This window comes from Miniopterus schreibersii, assembly GCF_964146895.1.
Source record: "Miniopterus schreibersii genome assembly, chromosome: 3".
NCBI classification, from domain to species: domain Eukaryota; kingdom Metazoa; phylum Chordata; class Mammalia; order Chiroptera; family Miniopteridae; genus Miniopterus; species Miniopterus schreibersii.
The window spans coordinates 56,598,192-56,615,568 of record NC_138103.1 but is presented as its reverse complement, the minus strand read 5'-3'; the positions used below and the strand labels follow the sequence as shown (position 1 = coordinate 56,615,568).

Below are 17,377 nucleotides of genomic sequence, written 5' to 3'. Positions count from 1 at the left end.
TGAGTGATCCTTCTAAAGTAATAATAAGAGGTAATTTATAGAACTAAGTGCCTATATTTGAAAAAGAAGTAAAGCTTCCAAAATATGACCACATAAAAAGAAATTTTTAAAACTCAATACATAGAAGTAATAAATAATAAAGAGCAAAACAGAATCATTGCAATAGAAAGCTGCAAAACAATAGAGAAAATGAGTGCAACCAAGAGCCAGTTCTTTTAGAAGATTAATAAAATCATTAACCTTTGATTAGAATGATCAGGATAAATAATAGAGTAAATCCTCATTACTAATATGAAGAAAGAGAGAAGGGGCACCATTAGAGATCTTGATAGTGAGGGAATATTATACATAACTTTATGCCAATCAACTTGCCAATTTCAGTGAAATAAACACATTCTTTAAAAGACGCAAATTGCCAAAACTCATTTAAGAAGATATAGATTACCTGAGTAGCTCTATGTCTGTTAAAGAAATTAAATCTATATTTAAAAAATCTTCCCAGTAAGAAAACTATAGTCCTAATATAGTTTCACTGGTGAATTTCCCAACATTTAAGGAAAAGAAAATACCAATTCTACACAAATTCTTCTGGAAAATTGAAAAAGAGGAAACACTTCCTAACTTACTCTCTGAGAACAGCATTACCCTGATATGAAAATGAGACAAAGATATGACAAGAAGTAAAACTCTAACCAATGTTCATCATGAACATTGATGCAGACATTCTTAATACAATTTTAGCAAATCAAAAGCTAATACATCACAACAAAGTGATAACTATTCCCACTATATAAGGTTGGTTTAATATTAAAATATCAATCAATGTGATTTATTATATTAAACAAAAATTGAATAATAATTTTATAATTTTAATAGAGAAATAGCATTTGCCAAAATTCAATACCCATTCCTGATTAAAAGAAAAAAGGAAACCTCCCAACAAAGTAGGAACAGAGGGGAACTTAATGTGATAAGGGCTTCTAAAAAAAAAAAAACAAAAACCAACAAAACATGTATCTAACCTAAAGTTGTATTAATTTGCTAGGGCTGCCATAATAAAATACCTCAGACTAGATGGCTTAAATAACAAATTTATTTTCTCACACTTCTGAGGGCTAGAAGTATGAAATCAAGGTGTTGGCAAGGTTGATTTCATTTTGAGGCCTCTCTCCTTGCTTTAATGATGTCTGTCTTCTCCCTTTGTCTTCACTTGGTTTTTCTTCTGTATGTGTGCATATTTGTATCCAAAATTTTCTTTTCTTATAAAAATACCAGTCATATTGGAGTAGACCCACCTTAAAGAGCTCATTGTAACTTAATTACTTCTCATTAATCTCATTTTTCAGGTATAGTTACATTCTGAGGTATTAGAGGTTAGGATTTCAAGTTATGAATTTTGGTGGGACACAATTCAGTCCATAAAAATAAGTCAAAAACCAAATGTTTTCCCCTAAGATCAGAAACAAAGCAAGGGTGTTTATTTTCACCACTGCTTTTCAATATAGTGTATGTGTATACACTATGTCTATATCTATCTACCTATATCTGTCTAGCTACCTACCTACCTACCTGTCTATTCCAGAAAGGCAGGAAACTAGTTATTTTGATTAGGAAATAAATAAAAGACCCTTTATTCAGAGATGACATGATACTTCATATAGAAAATAAATGTTTTCTACAAAAAAGCTACTCAGACTAATAAGTGTGTTCTGTAAGTTTGCAGGATACAAGAGCAATATCCCCAAAATCAATTGTATTTCTATATACTTTCAATGAGCAATTAGAAATTAAAATTTAATGAAATGTCAGTTACGATAACAGTGAAAATATAAATAATTAGGGATAATTTTTTAAATATCTGAAGGACCTGTACATGGACAACTACAAAGTACACCTAAGAGAAGTAAGAAAAAAACCTAAATAGATGGAAAGGTAAACTTTTTTCATGAGATACATGACATATTGTTAATATGTCAATTCTCCTTAGACTGGGATTCAACACTGTCCCAGTAAAAATCCAAGCAGCCTTTTTTTTTTTTTTTAAATGTAGAAATCAACTACTTGGTTCTAAACTTCATATGGAAATGCCAATGACTTGAAATAACCAAAACAACTTTGAAAAAGAACAAATTCAAGCCTAATGCCACCTGTTTTCAAGAATTATAGCTACATTAATCAAGATGATGTGGTATTGATGTGAACAAATTCAGTGGAACTGGTTAGACAGTCCAGAAATTGACCTGCATATATATATGCAAATATATATAATTATAGATGATTCATTAGGGAAAAGATAGTCTTTCCAAAAGAAAAGATACTAGAAAAATTGGATATCCATCTGCAAAACAAGCAGAAAGCTTTCAACCACACTTTGCATCATATTAAAAATAACTCAATGTCAATCAAAGACCTAATTGTAAAACCTGAAACAATAAGACTTGTAGAAACGCATGTCAGAAAAACCTCTGTCAATTTGGGTTAGGCAAAATTTTCTTAGATATGATTTCAAAGTATAATCTATAAAAGCTCAAAAAAGTACAATCCAATCCAATTGGGTTTCATCAATGTTAAGAAACTGTTGTTCTTCAAAAGACACTGTTAAGAGAATTAGGCCCTGGCCAGTTAGCTCTGTTGGAGTGTCATCCCAATACACCAAAATTATTGCGGGTTCCATCCCCGGTCAGGGCATATACAATCATCAACAAATGAATGCGTAAATAGTGGAACAACAAATTGATCTCCTCTCTCCCTCTCTCTCTCCCCTCCCCCTCCTGCCTCTTTCTCTAAAAAAAAATCAATAAATTAAAAAGAAAATTTTAAAAGAAACAAAATTAGAAGACAAGCCACAGTCTGAGAGAAAATATTTACAAATCAAATATCTGATGAAAGACTTGTATGATGAATATAGAAAGAACTCATCAAACTCAATAGTAAGAAAACAACTGAATTTTAAAAGTGGGCAAAAGATTTAAAAGAGCATTACTTCAAAGATGAGATATGGATTGCAAATAAGCATGCAAAAAAATAATCAACATCATTACTAAATAGGTAAAATGGAAATTAAAACCACAATGGGGAACTACCGTGTACCCATTAGAAAGGCTAAAATCTTAAGAACTAACTCACCATGGCTCATTTCTTCTACCTCTGTGACTTTCTAAGTAAACTCCTGCTTGTAAAAAAAAAAAAAAAACAAGACAAAAACAAAAAAAATCACCATAACAAGTTTTAGCGAGAATGTGGAGCAACTGGACACTCACACGTTACTGGTGGAAATATAAAATGATGCAAACACTTTGGAAAGTAATCTATCAAATTGTAAAAATACACACCAAATGATCCAGCCATCCCTCTCCCAGATATTTACCAAGATAAATGAAAGCATATGTCCGTGCACAGACTCACACATTCATGACAGCTTTATTTGTAAAAGTCAAAAACTGGAAACAGCCCAAATATCCATCAACAGGTGAAAGGGTACCTAATTGGAATACTACTCGACACTAAAAAGAGAATGAACCAGTCATGCATTATTTTGGATGATTCCCAAGATAATGATGCTGAGTGAAATACACTAGAGACAAAAAGAGTACATCTGATTCCAGTTACATAAAATTCTAGTAAATGCAAACTTATGTGTAGTGATAGAAAACAGGTTGCTTGGGGATGGAAGAAGCAGTGGTGCAGGGAGGCACTACAGAGGTCCTGAGGAAACTTCAGGGATGATGTACATGTTAATTATCTTGATTGAGATGATGGTTTCACAGGTAGATATATGTGTCAAAGCTTGTTAGATCATACATTTCATGTGCCATTTACTATCTTTGAATTATACTTCAATAAAGCTGTTTTACAAAACACTATGCTTAAATCTATGAGAGGGTCTGTATGGGGTAGTGACTATTTGCTATGTTTTCTTTTTAAATAATGTATCTCAAAATAATTTTAATAGAGAATAAGATCAAATTGTTGCCTTTAAGGAGTTGAAAGTTTTTCATGAGATTAAGGCTGATTTTCTCTAAGAATTAGGGAGACTGAGGTTTATAGGAAAACCAATCCTTAGGTTAATAAAATCCTGTTTTAAAAATTCAGAGGAGTAAAATGTGGTTTATGGTTGAAAGAAATAGCCATATATTTATGATAGAGTTGACATTTCAACCATGCCTTGAAAAATGGACATGATTTCAAGAGGAAGATGAGAAAGAAATAAGTTCTGGCTGGAAGGGAAAGAAAACAAAGCAGAGCAGAGAGATGATGGAACATGTTTTAGGGAATAGCAACCAATGTGGTGGAAGCAGTTCTGTTTCCTCTTTGAATATTTCTTTGACTTTCACAAGCAGGACTAATCAATCTTGACTCTGCATTTCCTGATCATTTAATCCATATCTGCCACATTTCATTGCATTATGTGTGTCTCTGGCTTTATCCTTGGGCACTCTCCTATTAGAAAGGACAACATTTGGCTCATTATGAATGTTCCATAGTAAGTGCTGTGCCGCTAAAACAAGAGGAAAGCCTGGGAGTCTGTTATGGTCAGAGGGGGACGGCGGAATTTGAGCTGGTCCCGTAAAAATGGAGGTTTTGGATAAGATGGAGAGCAGAGAGAAGGGCATTTCATAGAGCAGTGAGAATGTCCGCGGTAAAATGTGGCGTCAGGTGGGGGAGTGTACATTAGGGAATACTGAGAATTGAGGTTTATAGGAAAAAGTTTTTATTATTACTTATTATTTAGCCCAACCAAGCATACACACATGCTATATATTTAAAGTGAAACAAAACAAGCAAGCAAACAAAAAATCTAAGTATTTCCTGTATAATTCCTCCCTTGGCTGTTAAGTAGAGCTCTAATTAACCAGAAACAGCAAAGAATTTTCTAAGTTATTAACAACATATATCAGATACTCTCTTTCGGGAAATATATTTATTTTTATTTTCTCTTTAGTTAAGATGTATGTATGTTATATCAATATAGAACTAAGAATAATATTGTATTTGCTATTGTCATCATATTCTGTTGCATTATGAGCCTGTAGTGGGCCATGGGTTCAAAATGATTGATTGAGAAACAGTGAACTAGATGTCAACTTTTAGACAGGACATGTGCTTGATTTAGCTTTGTGGTGTTCTAGGAAGAACTCTGATTTTACAAATCAGAGCACCAGGATTTGAATCCCACTTTACTTTAAAACTTGTTCAATGACACCTTTAAACAACTTAATTTCCCCATCAGATTCTTTTTCATCGTGTATTACATTGGGATAAAAACAACAATGACTTTATATCATTAATAGGTGGGTTACACACACACACACACACACACACAGCATGAAAAACATGTAGCTCGTATCTGGTACAAGTTTTCAGCTGTCATATTCTTTACCTTGCATAGTTAGCATAATGCTTTGTAGATAATAGGTATCCAAACACTTGCTAAATGAACCAATACATGAATGACTGAGAACCTTTGAAAAAAAATTTTAATGGCATGGTGTTCAATGTAATGTATCCAGAAAACTGTTGGTGAAAATAACCTTTTTCCTGGTCGTCTCTACATGTTGGAGTAAAAGAACAATGGTAAAACTTTACCTCTTCTTAGGTTATGTGCCTTAAACATGTGTGAGCTAGCTATGCTGGGAGGTTGTTGTGTTTTTGCCTTAATCATTTAGTTTCCATTTTAATCAATTTAATTTTAGATAGGCCTGGTCACAAGTCAGAGCTGGTTCTCCAAGTATTCTTAGCACCTCCTTGTTGTAGCAGTGTGCATTGTGAAGCCTCAGCCTCCTCTCGTGACAGTCTTCTCCCATGTAGACAGAGTATAATGCAGAGAATATTCTGGCACAATGTTCATAGTTTACAAAAGTATATTTGTACCTGGTCTAGTAATAATTTAAAAAAGGACATTCAAGCATAATAAAACATGAAAAAGTCCTACCTTAAGAATGGAATTTGGGGTGTTAAAACTGTATTCTGAAAGTAAATACAATTTTAAATAATAACCTATACTAATTTAATTTAAAAAAAAGTATTGGAAAGAATAAGAATTATTTAAATTAACATACCATTTATAAATAGTTTCCTAAAATGCTTAAAAGCAAGGACATTCAACTACAATTTTTATTACACTGTTATTTTACATAGCAAACCAGATTGGTTAGAACAAAACTATTGAGTAACTTCAACACAATCCATATCATAGAATCTGAATTAGAGAGACTCAAACTGATTGTAGCTACACCTTTAAAGACATTATGGAAATAGATGCCACAAAAAGAAAGAACATAAAACATTAAAATTATTCCTTTGGGGGTAGGGCTGAATCTCATAGTTCTGTGCTTGCAAGTTCTAAGGCATGGTCTTGGTGCTCAGTGTTTAGTGGCAGCATTTTAGTGGAGGTGTTCAATGAACACTTGTGGAATTTAGGAAGGTTAAACTTGTAACCTATAATATGTTACAATTCAGAAGTTAGAAGCTAAAATCAAAGAAAATCTCAGCATGTTTTTAAAATAAACTCTAATCCAAAAGCTATTTGTGGTATGTTCTGGATAGGCAAATTTGTTGACTTTATTTTTTCAGGAAACTCATTTGTACATAATAAGTAAGCAAATTATAGAGCATGTTGGAAGGTGATAAATTCTGTTTAAAAAAAAAAGAAAAGCGTAGGGGTAGGGGTAATCACGTGTGTTAGAAGGAGAGAAGGAAAGAGGGTGTCATTTTAAATAGTGTGGTCAAGAGAGGCCTCGTTATGAAGGTTATGTTTGAACAAAGGCTTGAGGGCAGTTAAAATAAAAACCCAAAGATTAAAGTAATCATAGGATTGGATATTTAAAATTTAATTTGTCTATTTTGTTACTTATGTTACTTTTCAGCAAGAAGATGCAGATGAGGGTCAAGTCAGCTTTTCCTCCTTTCTGTTCTTTCCCATTAGCTTTGACTTAAACAAGGAATGGTATTTCTGCTCTATTCTCTCTTTTATTCTTAGCAAAAACATATGTATTTCATGGGATTTTTGTCCATCAATAATAAGAATAAGGTTTACTTTGAGAATTTCCTCTTGACAGCCCAAAGCAACATGTAGCATAATTTCATAGAATTCATTGTTTCTTAGGAATATAAAAATTTGTGGATTGCCAGTTTTAGAAGATTCTTAGTCATCTCAATTTAGGCAACAAATCAACTTATTGTCCCTTCGAGTCCTTGAATTATAGATTCAGATAATAAGACCGTTTATTTTCTTAATATTCTTGATTTATTTTAGCCTGATTTAAAAATAAAAGTATTTGTTTCTTACAGATTGTGTTTCTGGCATCTGCATATGCAAGTCCCCAGCTCACAGATGAGAGCTGCTCGGCCATCGCGGCTGTCATGCATTACCTGTATCTTTGCCAGTTTAGCTGGATGCTCATTCAGGTTGGTACCTTATGTTCTCACTCCCACTCCTATCCCTCGACCCTTTTGACTTTCTAATGAATCTGAGTGGAGTGATCTTCTTATCTGATATTCTTTATACTGAAATGGAAGTAATTTCATCGCTGCATTCCCAGGAAATTAATGCAAGAAAAACCTTACATACTATACAGCATTAGAGAGCACAGTACATTTGAGGAAGTAAAAAGAGCTCTAGTAAGGTTGAAAATAAGGGTGTGGTAGGAAATGAGGCTTGTGATGTGCGCACCTGTAAGGCACAGAAAGAAATTTGAACATTTTGGTAGAGGAAGTTATAGAACGATTTTAAGCAAGGGAGTGACATGATAATATTTGGATTTTAGAAAGACCTCCCTATTTGTGGTGAATTGGGAACAGAGAAGAGTTGACAAGAGTTGACATGAAGGCAAATTAAGTAACATTAGGTATAGATGTTTCCAGGGGAGAGAACATGGTGGTGTGAACCAGGGAGGTAGCTGAAGAAGCTAAGGCAAGTGGTCAGCTTTTGAGGTTTTTGTTTTGTTTCATTTTTTAATGTAGAACTATAGGAGGCAGAGATTGGTTATGAAGCCTGAAGAAGGTGGAACGAAGATGTTCCCAAGTTTCTGGCATGAGCGATGGGTAGATGATGGTGCCTTGAACTGAAATAATGATCACTGGAGACTGGGGGAAAGATGAGTTTTTGCAGGGGACATGCTCAGTGTGAAGTTCCTGTGAGATCTCCAATGGGAACTTTGAAAGAAGTGAGATAGACAGGGCTCAATCTCAGAACAGAGGCCCACACTATAGAAATACATTAGCAAATTGTTGACTTAAAGTTGGAAAATTGTTGACTTCCATTGCTTTGAAAGAGACCACTTTGGGGGATGAGTATATAGTGAGACCCAGGGAGTCTTCACATAGTCTCCTGAGGAACTAGTAAGTGTTAGGGAGAGATTCGAACTTTCCTTTTCTCACTAAAATCCCATGCTGAGTGTCCTGTACTGATTTGCTTGATGAAGAGGCTAAAGTGAGAATTAGATCCACTTCAGCAGGATAAATGTCATTAATGGCTCAATTAAAATGCTTCCTTTAATAATGATTTCTACATAATGGTATTGTTAATCTTTCATGTGATAGGAATAGTTTCATGTGTGTTTCTGAGTATGCAAGAGAACTATTGTATGTAAATAGGTGCATTTGGGCACTTGCATATTCTTTTTTCTTGTTGAATAAGAAGCATCTGGGATTTCCACTATATAGCAATAGTGAGAGAAAGTAAGGCAGTATTATTAGGGGAGAATGACAGACAGACTCAAGGAAGGGATATTTTCCCAGGTATGATAGTTACCGGTGCTGAATTGGAGCCCTGCATCTGGGGTTCGATTCTCGCTCAGCCACTATCTTGGTAACCTTAATGAAGTTATTAATTCTCTCTAAGCTTTGGTTCTAAATCTGCATATGACAATAATAATTCTTATCTCAGAATTTTTGTTTTATGGCTTTTTGAGCAACTCTAATTATGAAAAGTTTGTGGTATTCTCTAAATCTCCCAAACTATTAAAAAATAAATAAATCTAAATTGCATAACATAAAATTTAAATATCTGTTGAAATTAAATAGTCTTTGCTAGATTCTGTGATTACAAATTTTTTTAGGGCTTTATGTTGCACTTTTTGTGTGTGTCCTGTGCATGTTGTTTATCTGCCTGGACTGAGGTCCCCAATGGTGTGTTGAAGGTCTTTGTCCATGTCCTTGACCTATTCAGTTCTTTTCATGAGTGACTTGAATGAAAACACAGGAAACTCTCTTATCAGGGAGGAGATGATACAGAGCTGAAAGATAGCTCAAAGAGCAGCTGCCTGTGTTAAGAGTACAGGTAGAACCAATATAGAGAAACTGTACTATGACAGATTGAAAGAGACATAACCTAATGGGGGTTAATGTAAACAATTTGAAATTTTAACTTAACACAAATTCAGCAATCAAATGTGTGACTGGATTGCTTAAAACATAGCAACTACAGTTAACTACAAATACAACACAGGCCAGAGTTACATTAATAACAGCATGGAGGCAGCTGGGAGAGCTGTGGTTACATGTTTAGATTATGCTGGGACCCTTAACCGTTTTCATGAATCATGTTTAAGCAAGAACATTAATCAGCCAATGGGAATTCAGAAAACAGTCCTATAGGAAACTCTGAAGCCGCTGGAGATAAGTAAACTGGCAAGAACTTGGGACAGGTGATGGCTGTCTGAAATACAAAATACATTTGGAAGAACCAGAACAAATGGGTCAAACATTAGGAAAGCAAATTTGATTCATGTTAAGAACTTTTATAGCCAGTAAAACTGTCAAAGTTGAAGAGGCTGTTTCCAATCACTGAAATATGTCCAAACGGGAAAATGACTAATTTTTAAACATGGACTTAAATGGATTCCCTGCTTTGGGGGAGAGTTAGCATGGCATATAAAATTTCACCCCACTTAATACATATTTGGTGTACTCTATATCTCTTCTTCAAGTCTTAAGTAAATATGATTGTGGCTGATACACATTAAGTAAACTAATTAGCTTTCTGTATGGCAAATAGTTTAGAAAAACTATTTAAAGTACCAATGAAGTTCAATGTATTTCACATGGTACACCACATATTTTTCATGGTTTGTGGTATGACCACAAGAGGAAAATTCAATAACTTCTGATTCTAGGTAGGTTACTTCTAATGAGTTACTTTGTGGTTGGAGGTTGTCACTTTACCAGCCTGCGTTTTCCCATTTATAAAGTAATCTGCTAAAATCTTTTTTTAAAAATTAGAATCCATTTTTAAAACATTATGTTAAAGATTAGACTACTGTGAACCCAAAACTGTTAGTCAAATAGGATTGAAAAAATTTGAGAGAATATTAATATTTTAATGATTCTACTTCATACTTTTTAGCAGTATAGAGAATTTGATATATGTGTGTGGATGCATAGCTTATAATGGCAAAAGTTAAACATTAACTTTTAATTATTGGGCTAAGCATGTAGAATTATTATATATTTTGATCTGCATCATATATTCAATCTTAGAATAAATGCATTTTAATGACTTTATCTTGAAAAGTTATTTTACTCTTATATCACATACTTTTAATACAATATAGCAAAATTGGATTATATTTTAGAGTAGGTAAAGAAAAAATTTATTGATAAACAAATTACATAACTTCTCCTAGATTTTCTTATATGAATAATCAGGATTTGTATAACAGTACCTCTCTTTGAGAGCTGTTGAAATATAAAATGAATCAATACAGGGAAAGAGCTTGGAAGGGTGCCTGGCACAGGCTGCACACTCCATACATATTTAGCCATATTATTAGCTAAGCAAATATGTATGGCTGATATTTCATAGATTTTGAAACATGTTGAATATTCTGCTTTTCCAAAATAATTTACACTTTTTTTTTTTTTTTTTACAAAAGAGAATTAGCTAGATATAGTGGAAAGTGTTAAAGTGAGGCAGTCACTAACTAGGGGCAAAGCCTTAGCAAACTGCATAACCTCGAAGCTCTTTACTACATAAGTGCGTGCATGACTGATAGAAGGCTCCATGACCGGTGGCCTTGACTCTGTTTTTTCAGGCCTCCCCTTTCTTTAACAAGGAAGTCATACTGTGCATAATGGGAATAGATTCTTTTGCTTATTTTTTTCTTTTTAAGCAAACAATTCACAGATTCCCTTTTTGGCATGGAAATTAAGTTATCCTTTTGTTTGCTCTTCGTGTAAGATCACTCTATGAAATTACTGAAATAATTTCCCACTTCCTTACAACAGCAGGGGCATGTCAGCTTAAAGAAAGATTGACAGTGAGAATTTAAACTCTTCTAATATTTTACTCTATTATCCTAATTATTTTATTTTCATTTCCTTTCATTTTGATTTGCTTTCATTTTAGAAATAGCATATACTAATGGTGCAAAATATCATCAAACACTAGAGAAATAGAAAGTGAAAAGTACATCTGTTTCTCTCTGATTCTCACACTCTCCACCCTCTGCTCTGCTCTAAACCCTGCTTCCAAAGGTAAACACTGTTAATGATTTCCTGTATATCCCTCCAGAAATATGCCACAAATATACAAACATTTATAAATATATAAACAAGGACATATGTGTATGTCCTTGTGTGTATATGTGTGTGTGTACATATATATATAGTATATGTAAATATTTATATATGGTATATATATATTTTTTGTGTATACATATACATTTACCACATACAGATATACTTTTTCCTATTATATAATAGTTATTCCACAATTTATTTTTCTAGTTTCCTATTTATGAAATGCTGGATATTTCCAGTTATTTTCGAGATTATAAACAATGTTTGTTTAAACATCCTTGCACTCTGAATATTTGCTGACTTATGTACTATCCATAGAATGAACTCCTAGAATGTATTCCTTTACTATTAAAATCTATATAAAATATGCTACCAGATGGATTGCCAGACCATGGGTTCCTCCACGGAAAATAAATCACAGATAAATTGTTCAGTAAATGGGAGCATCATTTTGTCTGCATATTCATTTGGCCGAGTCCTGTGATCATTTCCTGTCACCAAGTTAAACTGTATAGCAGCCTGCTTCAGTGATGAACAGTATCTGAACCTTGAACTGACCTTGAAGTCTGTCCATCTCATGCCTAGGGGCACAGCTTACTAAAAAAGATAATGTTTATTTTTACACTAAAGCTTACTGGAAGACTGTCTTTTCTAAACGGTAGAATAAAGTTAGAAATGATTTTACAGTTGTACTTGAGCATTCATATCTTATGCCTTGACTTCTCTGTATAATAAGGCTGTGAAGACGTAAATGCACATATTATTTATTCCTTGGCAGAAAGGCTACTTAATGCCAGAGCGTAGCAACAGAAAGGGACTTGCTAAAATTAGCCATGTTTTCCCATCATCGTTGATTTAATCTGGGGGACATCAAAGGTATGAGAGAAAACAGACTTGTAAATTACCAAGATAAAAGTGACGTACCCAGGAAATACCGAGTTCTCCAGTCCTCAAAAAGCCTTGTAGTTTATTTCATGCAAAAATTATTAAAAGAATAACCGGAGCAAGGGCATGTGGTAACATTTCTTAGTCTCTCTTCTGAAATGAATGACTAAGAGCGTATGGTAGTGACGGAATTAATAGCATCCATGATCTCCGATTAAACTTGATGCTATAAATCAGTCCAAGGTTTCTGATGACATAATTAATAACCCAATATTAAATGGCAAGCTAAATACCGGTCTTATCTCACATACAATGAAAATTTATGGGGTCCAAACCTATTTTTAACATAAAAAGAAGAAAAGGCGGTTCTCCTTTATATTTTACAAATATACGAATATGTATTATGTTAGTATATATTATATGACTAAACTAATGAATTTGTGTTTATGGAGTGTATGAAAGCATAATTATGACCTATGATAATCAAACAGATAACAAGGTATGTCTTTGATTTTCCTGTGTGAGGCACTTGGAAAATAGTAGGAGTATTCACCGAACATGTTACTATAAAAGTAAGTAGACATTTCTATTTAGGAATGTAAGTAAATATGCTTACAGACACATAGTCTTTTAGTTTATTCCTATCTATATATGACCTGAATTATATCTGGGTATTTTAGTTGGTTGGTTTGCATCTTAACCAGACTTTAAAAAATAGTATTAGGTAGTTTTCTTTACATTTAAAATTTATTGAAATGGTCTTTTAATTAAGTTCTCTCAAGTTATAGTCACCCAGGTAATCTGGAAGTGCTGATAATTGTGCTAAGCATACAAATTCGAATACATCATCCTACATGATGAACAATAATAAAAATAAGAAGATGGTCATTTAAATATACCAATGATTAGAGTTTACATTAAAGCTCTCTATGGTAACATCACTGATTTTTAAACATACTGAAGAAAATTTATTCAGTTACCCCTTTTGAGATGGCTAATTTGATAGTTTCTAATTCTGAAAATACTTTTTAATCTTTTTGGACTATCTTTAGAGCCTACATCACATAAATGCTCAGAAACTTTGTGTCTGTGTGTGTATGAATTGTAGTCAAGTTGGATTAATATAATTCGTTATGTTTGGAGATAATAACATTTTGACTACATGGTGCTTATGTCTTGAGACTTGTCCATAAGATGGTTCTAACAACATTTTCAAAACTTAGAAATAGAAATGTAAACAGAGACCTAGATATTGAAATTTTCAGTTCATATTTAGTCTTTAGCAGGAGAAATGTAAGAGAGGCAGTGAATATGATAAGCCATGCTCAATATGTGAGAAGTATGTTTGTGGAGATTGGCACCCTTTCACTTATACTGATAATTTTGCTAGTTCCAATATTGGATGAACACACAGACACTAAGGCACACAGATCACATATGCTATATTCCTGCCAACATAAAATTATTATGCAAACGTATGGTCTCTTAATACTCTTACCTTAGTTTCCAAAAGAAGAACCATGGTTATGGGGAAAGTAATATAATCAAATGCTCCACTGTATTTGTTTTATTTATATAATGACAGTATCTGGAGCTTTTAATCCAATCTCAGTCTATTTTTTTTTTTTTTTTTGGTTTTTTTTTGGGGGGGGGACAATAAAGAAAAACTAAGTTGAATTAATTTAAGTAAACATTCAAATCATAAAAGGAGTAATAAGCATATAGGATAACTCATTGAACCCAAGAACCGTAAATATAGTTGGACCTCACAAGGGACTATGAGCATGAATGGAAGGCTTTGTCCATTCTTCTCTGAAAATGCACTTTCTGTCTTCACTGTGTTTTGGCTTTCCTCACCACCAACTTTCACATGTCCTCTTTTCTCAGTTCACCAACTTAGACTATCACCAAGTTTTAAGGAATTCAATGATAGATGATTGGTCCAGCCTGGGTCAGGCTTCCCCCTTGAATCAAAGCTGCTGTGGACAGAGGAACAGGGTCATGAGCCCACCCGGAATGTGTTGTGTGGAAGGAGCAGTGCTGGAGGGGGGTAGGAGCAGGGACACAGAATTTAGAGAAGGAGAGCACTTGATCTAGGAATATCCCAAAATGTACCTCCCATACTATATTAAAATATTTTTAAATCGAAGTAAAATTTAGTCAAAACTGATCTTATATTTGGGCCATATATTTTCTAGAATAATTAAATGTTTCATTACACAGTATTTCTATTTTATAGCAAAAAAAAAAAAGAGACATATAATGGGAAATATTGTACTTACAGTATACATCAGTGATGGGATTTGTTTGAGAAGGAAAGGGTGTTTTTTTTTAATTGACAAAAGCTTATGATTTTTTAGTTTGTCTCGCTTAATGAGTACTCAAGAATTCAGCATCACCGTGCCTTGAGCTCTTTGGAGCCGAAGCGTTGCATGTATAAATCTAACAAACAGTTACACTTGTCCCAGTCTTATCTGAGCCTGTAGTAAAGGTCAGACAACTGCTGAAAGGTTCAGTGATTTGAACTGATGGAACTAGTGCCCATCGCTATAAAAGCAGACATTTTGTCAGTGTCCTGATCCTTATCATGATGAATCAACTTAGAAGACGCTTACCAATCTGTACTCTCCTTCCTGGTCCTTCCACCACCGCACCACTGAATTATCATGTTATCTGGAGATACACAGACATCTATTTATATAATTAGTACTTTTATTTTGGAGATGGGTCAATCATCCTTATTTTGTATGAAAACAGGCAGTATGGATCACCTCAGTATGAGACATTTGGTACAGTTTCACTTATTTGTGTCTAAGTGCCTATACTAATTATAGAAAAAGCCAGGGGAACCCTCTTGGATCTAATAATTTTTAAAAAGAAGTTACAACAGAGTTATATAAGCAACAACTCATAGCATGCTTCACAATTGCAGGTATAAGCACATGTACATAAAAATAAGGAGGGCTGACAGAATAAAAAATCCAGATACAAAAATCTCCAAGTAAACCAAATCTTTTCATCCTTCCTTGGTTTAGCCCAATCAATACTAATTCCTCAAGGAAAATTTGGTTCAGACAGAATCTTACTTGGAAGCCTCAGCAAAGGGCATCTGAAAGTTTTCCCACTAACATTAGGCATGCTTTTTTCTTCACATAACGTTTCCATTGTATCATTGCTTACTTTTGGTCTTACACGATTTATCTTTATAACCACCTTACTGTACACATGAGGAAACTCAGGCTCTGGGATTATTGTTACTTGTCCACAGTTATCCACTAATTGTGTGTGTGTGTGTGTGTGTGTGTGTGTGTGTGTGTGTGTGTGTGTAATTCATCTGTACTCACTTCCTTTCACCATATGAAATTGAGAAGGGGAATTTTCCAGTGAATAAGTATTATTTGTGAAGAATGTATAACATGACATTCAGTGTTATTTTTGTCCTAAATTGAACATAAGTGCTCCTCATGGAAAGAGAACACTAGAAGGTACAGTACGTAAATTCTGGGTTTGGCTTAGATGTAAGCTAGGTATGGGATTTGGGGCCAATAATATTTCCAGGGCTCAGTTTCCTTATTCTATCTATCTAATGTGTGCCTTCATCACGCCCCACTCTCTAAACTTTTTGCTTTTATATGTTTATCTTAGATAAGAAATAACAGAATATGAAATATAATATAAATACAATGTAAAACAAATATTTCCCTTAATTATTTTTTCCCACTTGTTTGGAAACTAAGATTCAGGAAAGTAAATACCTCCCCAAACTCTTTCACTGCTACATCCCTAGTGCCCAGACTGGTCCCTGAAATTTAGTAAACAAGCAATAAATGTTTATCAAGTGAATGATTGAAAAGGAGAAAGATATAAACTGAGAAGGAAACACGGCCACAAAATCTACCCCATCACAGTGCTTTTATCTCTGTGCGATCATTTTCTGTTTACTTGTATGTCTCCTGCTTCAGGGTGGGATGTGAGGGAGGCTGAGACCGGGGTTATCTTTGGAATCATATCCCTTTTCCCTGGAACAGTGCCTGGTCCTACCGTATGGATAGGCCCTCATTAAATAAAAATTGTCTAAAAGCCTGGAAATGTAGAGCTATTTACTTCATTATCATCATAAAATTGTTCACCTGGGAAGTAAGTTTGAATATCAGTATATGTTTCTTCAAAGACACATTTACTGAACAATCACAAAAGATAATGACTGAGATTAAATCAAAGCAAATTAAGAAAAATAAAAGGTATAGTAAATTAACTGTTTATCAGTGTTTCTAGACTTTTGAGGTATCCTGAATTTCTTGGGTATATGAAAGAATGAATGTATGAACTAAAAAAAATCAACTCAAAACTATAATTATTAAGTAGATCCTAGCCTTTTGCTGGCCAGTAGCTCTTTACTCCTAAGCCTCGTAGATCTGAATCCTGTGCCATTAGACCAGAGCCTGTTCATTGTATGTTCTCGTTCCTTTCTTAGTCTGTGAATTTCTGGTACGTACTGGTGATGAATGATGAACACACAGAGAGGCGGTACCTGCTGTTCTTCCTTCTGAGCTGGGGGCTTCCAGCTTCTGTGGTGATTCTGCTCATAGTGATTTTGAGAGGAGCCTATCATCAGAGCATGCCGCAGATCTACGGGCTCATCCACGGCGACCTGTAAGTACATCCAGGCGGAGCGTGTGCCTTCCGAGCATTCATGCGCCGGCCGGCTTTATTAGCAGGTTGAAGGAAAACCAGAAAGACCTAGCTTTCCTGTCACATTGTCTGAAGCTCTCCTTCCTCCAATTATCCCTTTAAATAAACGATTGCCTCTCCAGTTCCTCTGATAGATTTAATTTTCTCAGGTGCGGTGCTATATCAAAGAGTTCCCAGTAATTTGTACCTTAGCATAATTTAGTTTATTCGCTTGAGACCAATAAAAATACCTAGTGAAATCAGAGAACTATAAAAATTTTGATAATGAATACAAGTGGTG

The 17,377-nt window shown here is 34.2% G+C and overlaps 1 protein-coding gene across 1 annotated transcript in view; it reads left to right on the top strand.

The window, feature by feature from the left end:
• The window catches only part of ADGRV1 (adhesion G protein-coupled receptor V1), a 425,471-nt gene that overhangs the window by 289,925 nt on the left and 118,169 nt on the right, over positions 1-17,377 (top strand). Inside the window, exons 84-85 of the mRNA XM_081133843.1 lie at positions 7,291-7,407; positions 16,880-17,058. Coding sequence (XP_080989969.1) covers positions 7,291-7,407; positions 16,880-17,058 — 296 coding nt within the window. The remainder of the gene's footprint in view (positions 1-7,290; positions 7,408-16,879; positions 17,059-17,377) is intronic.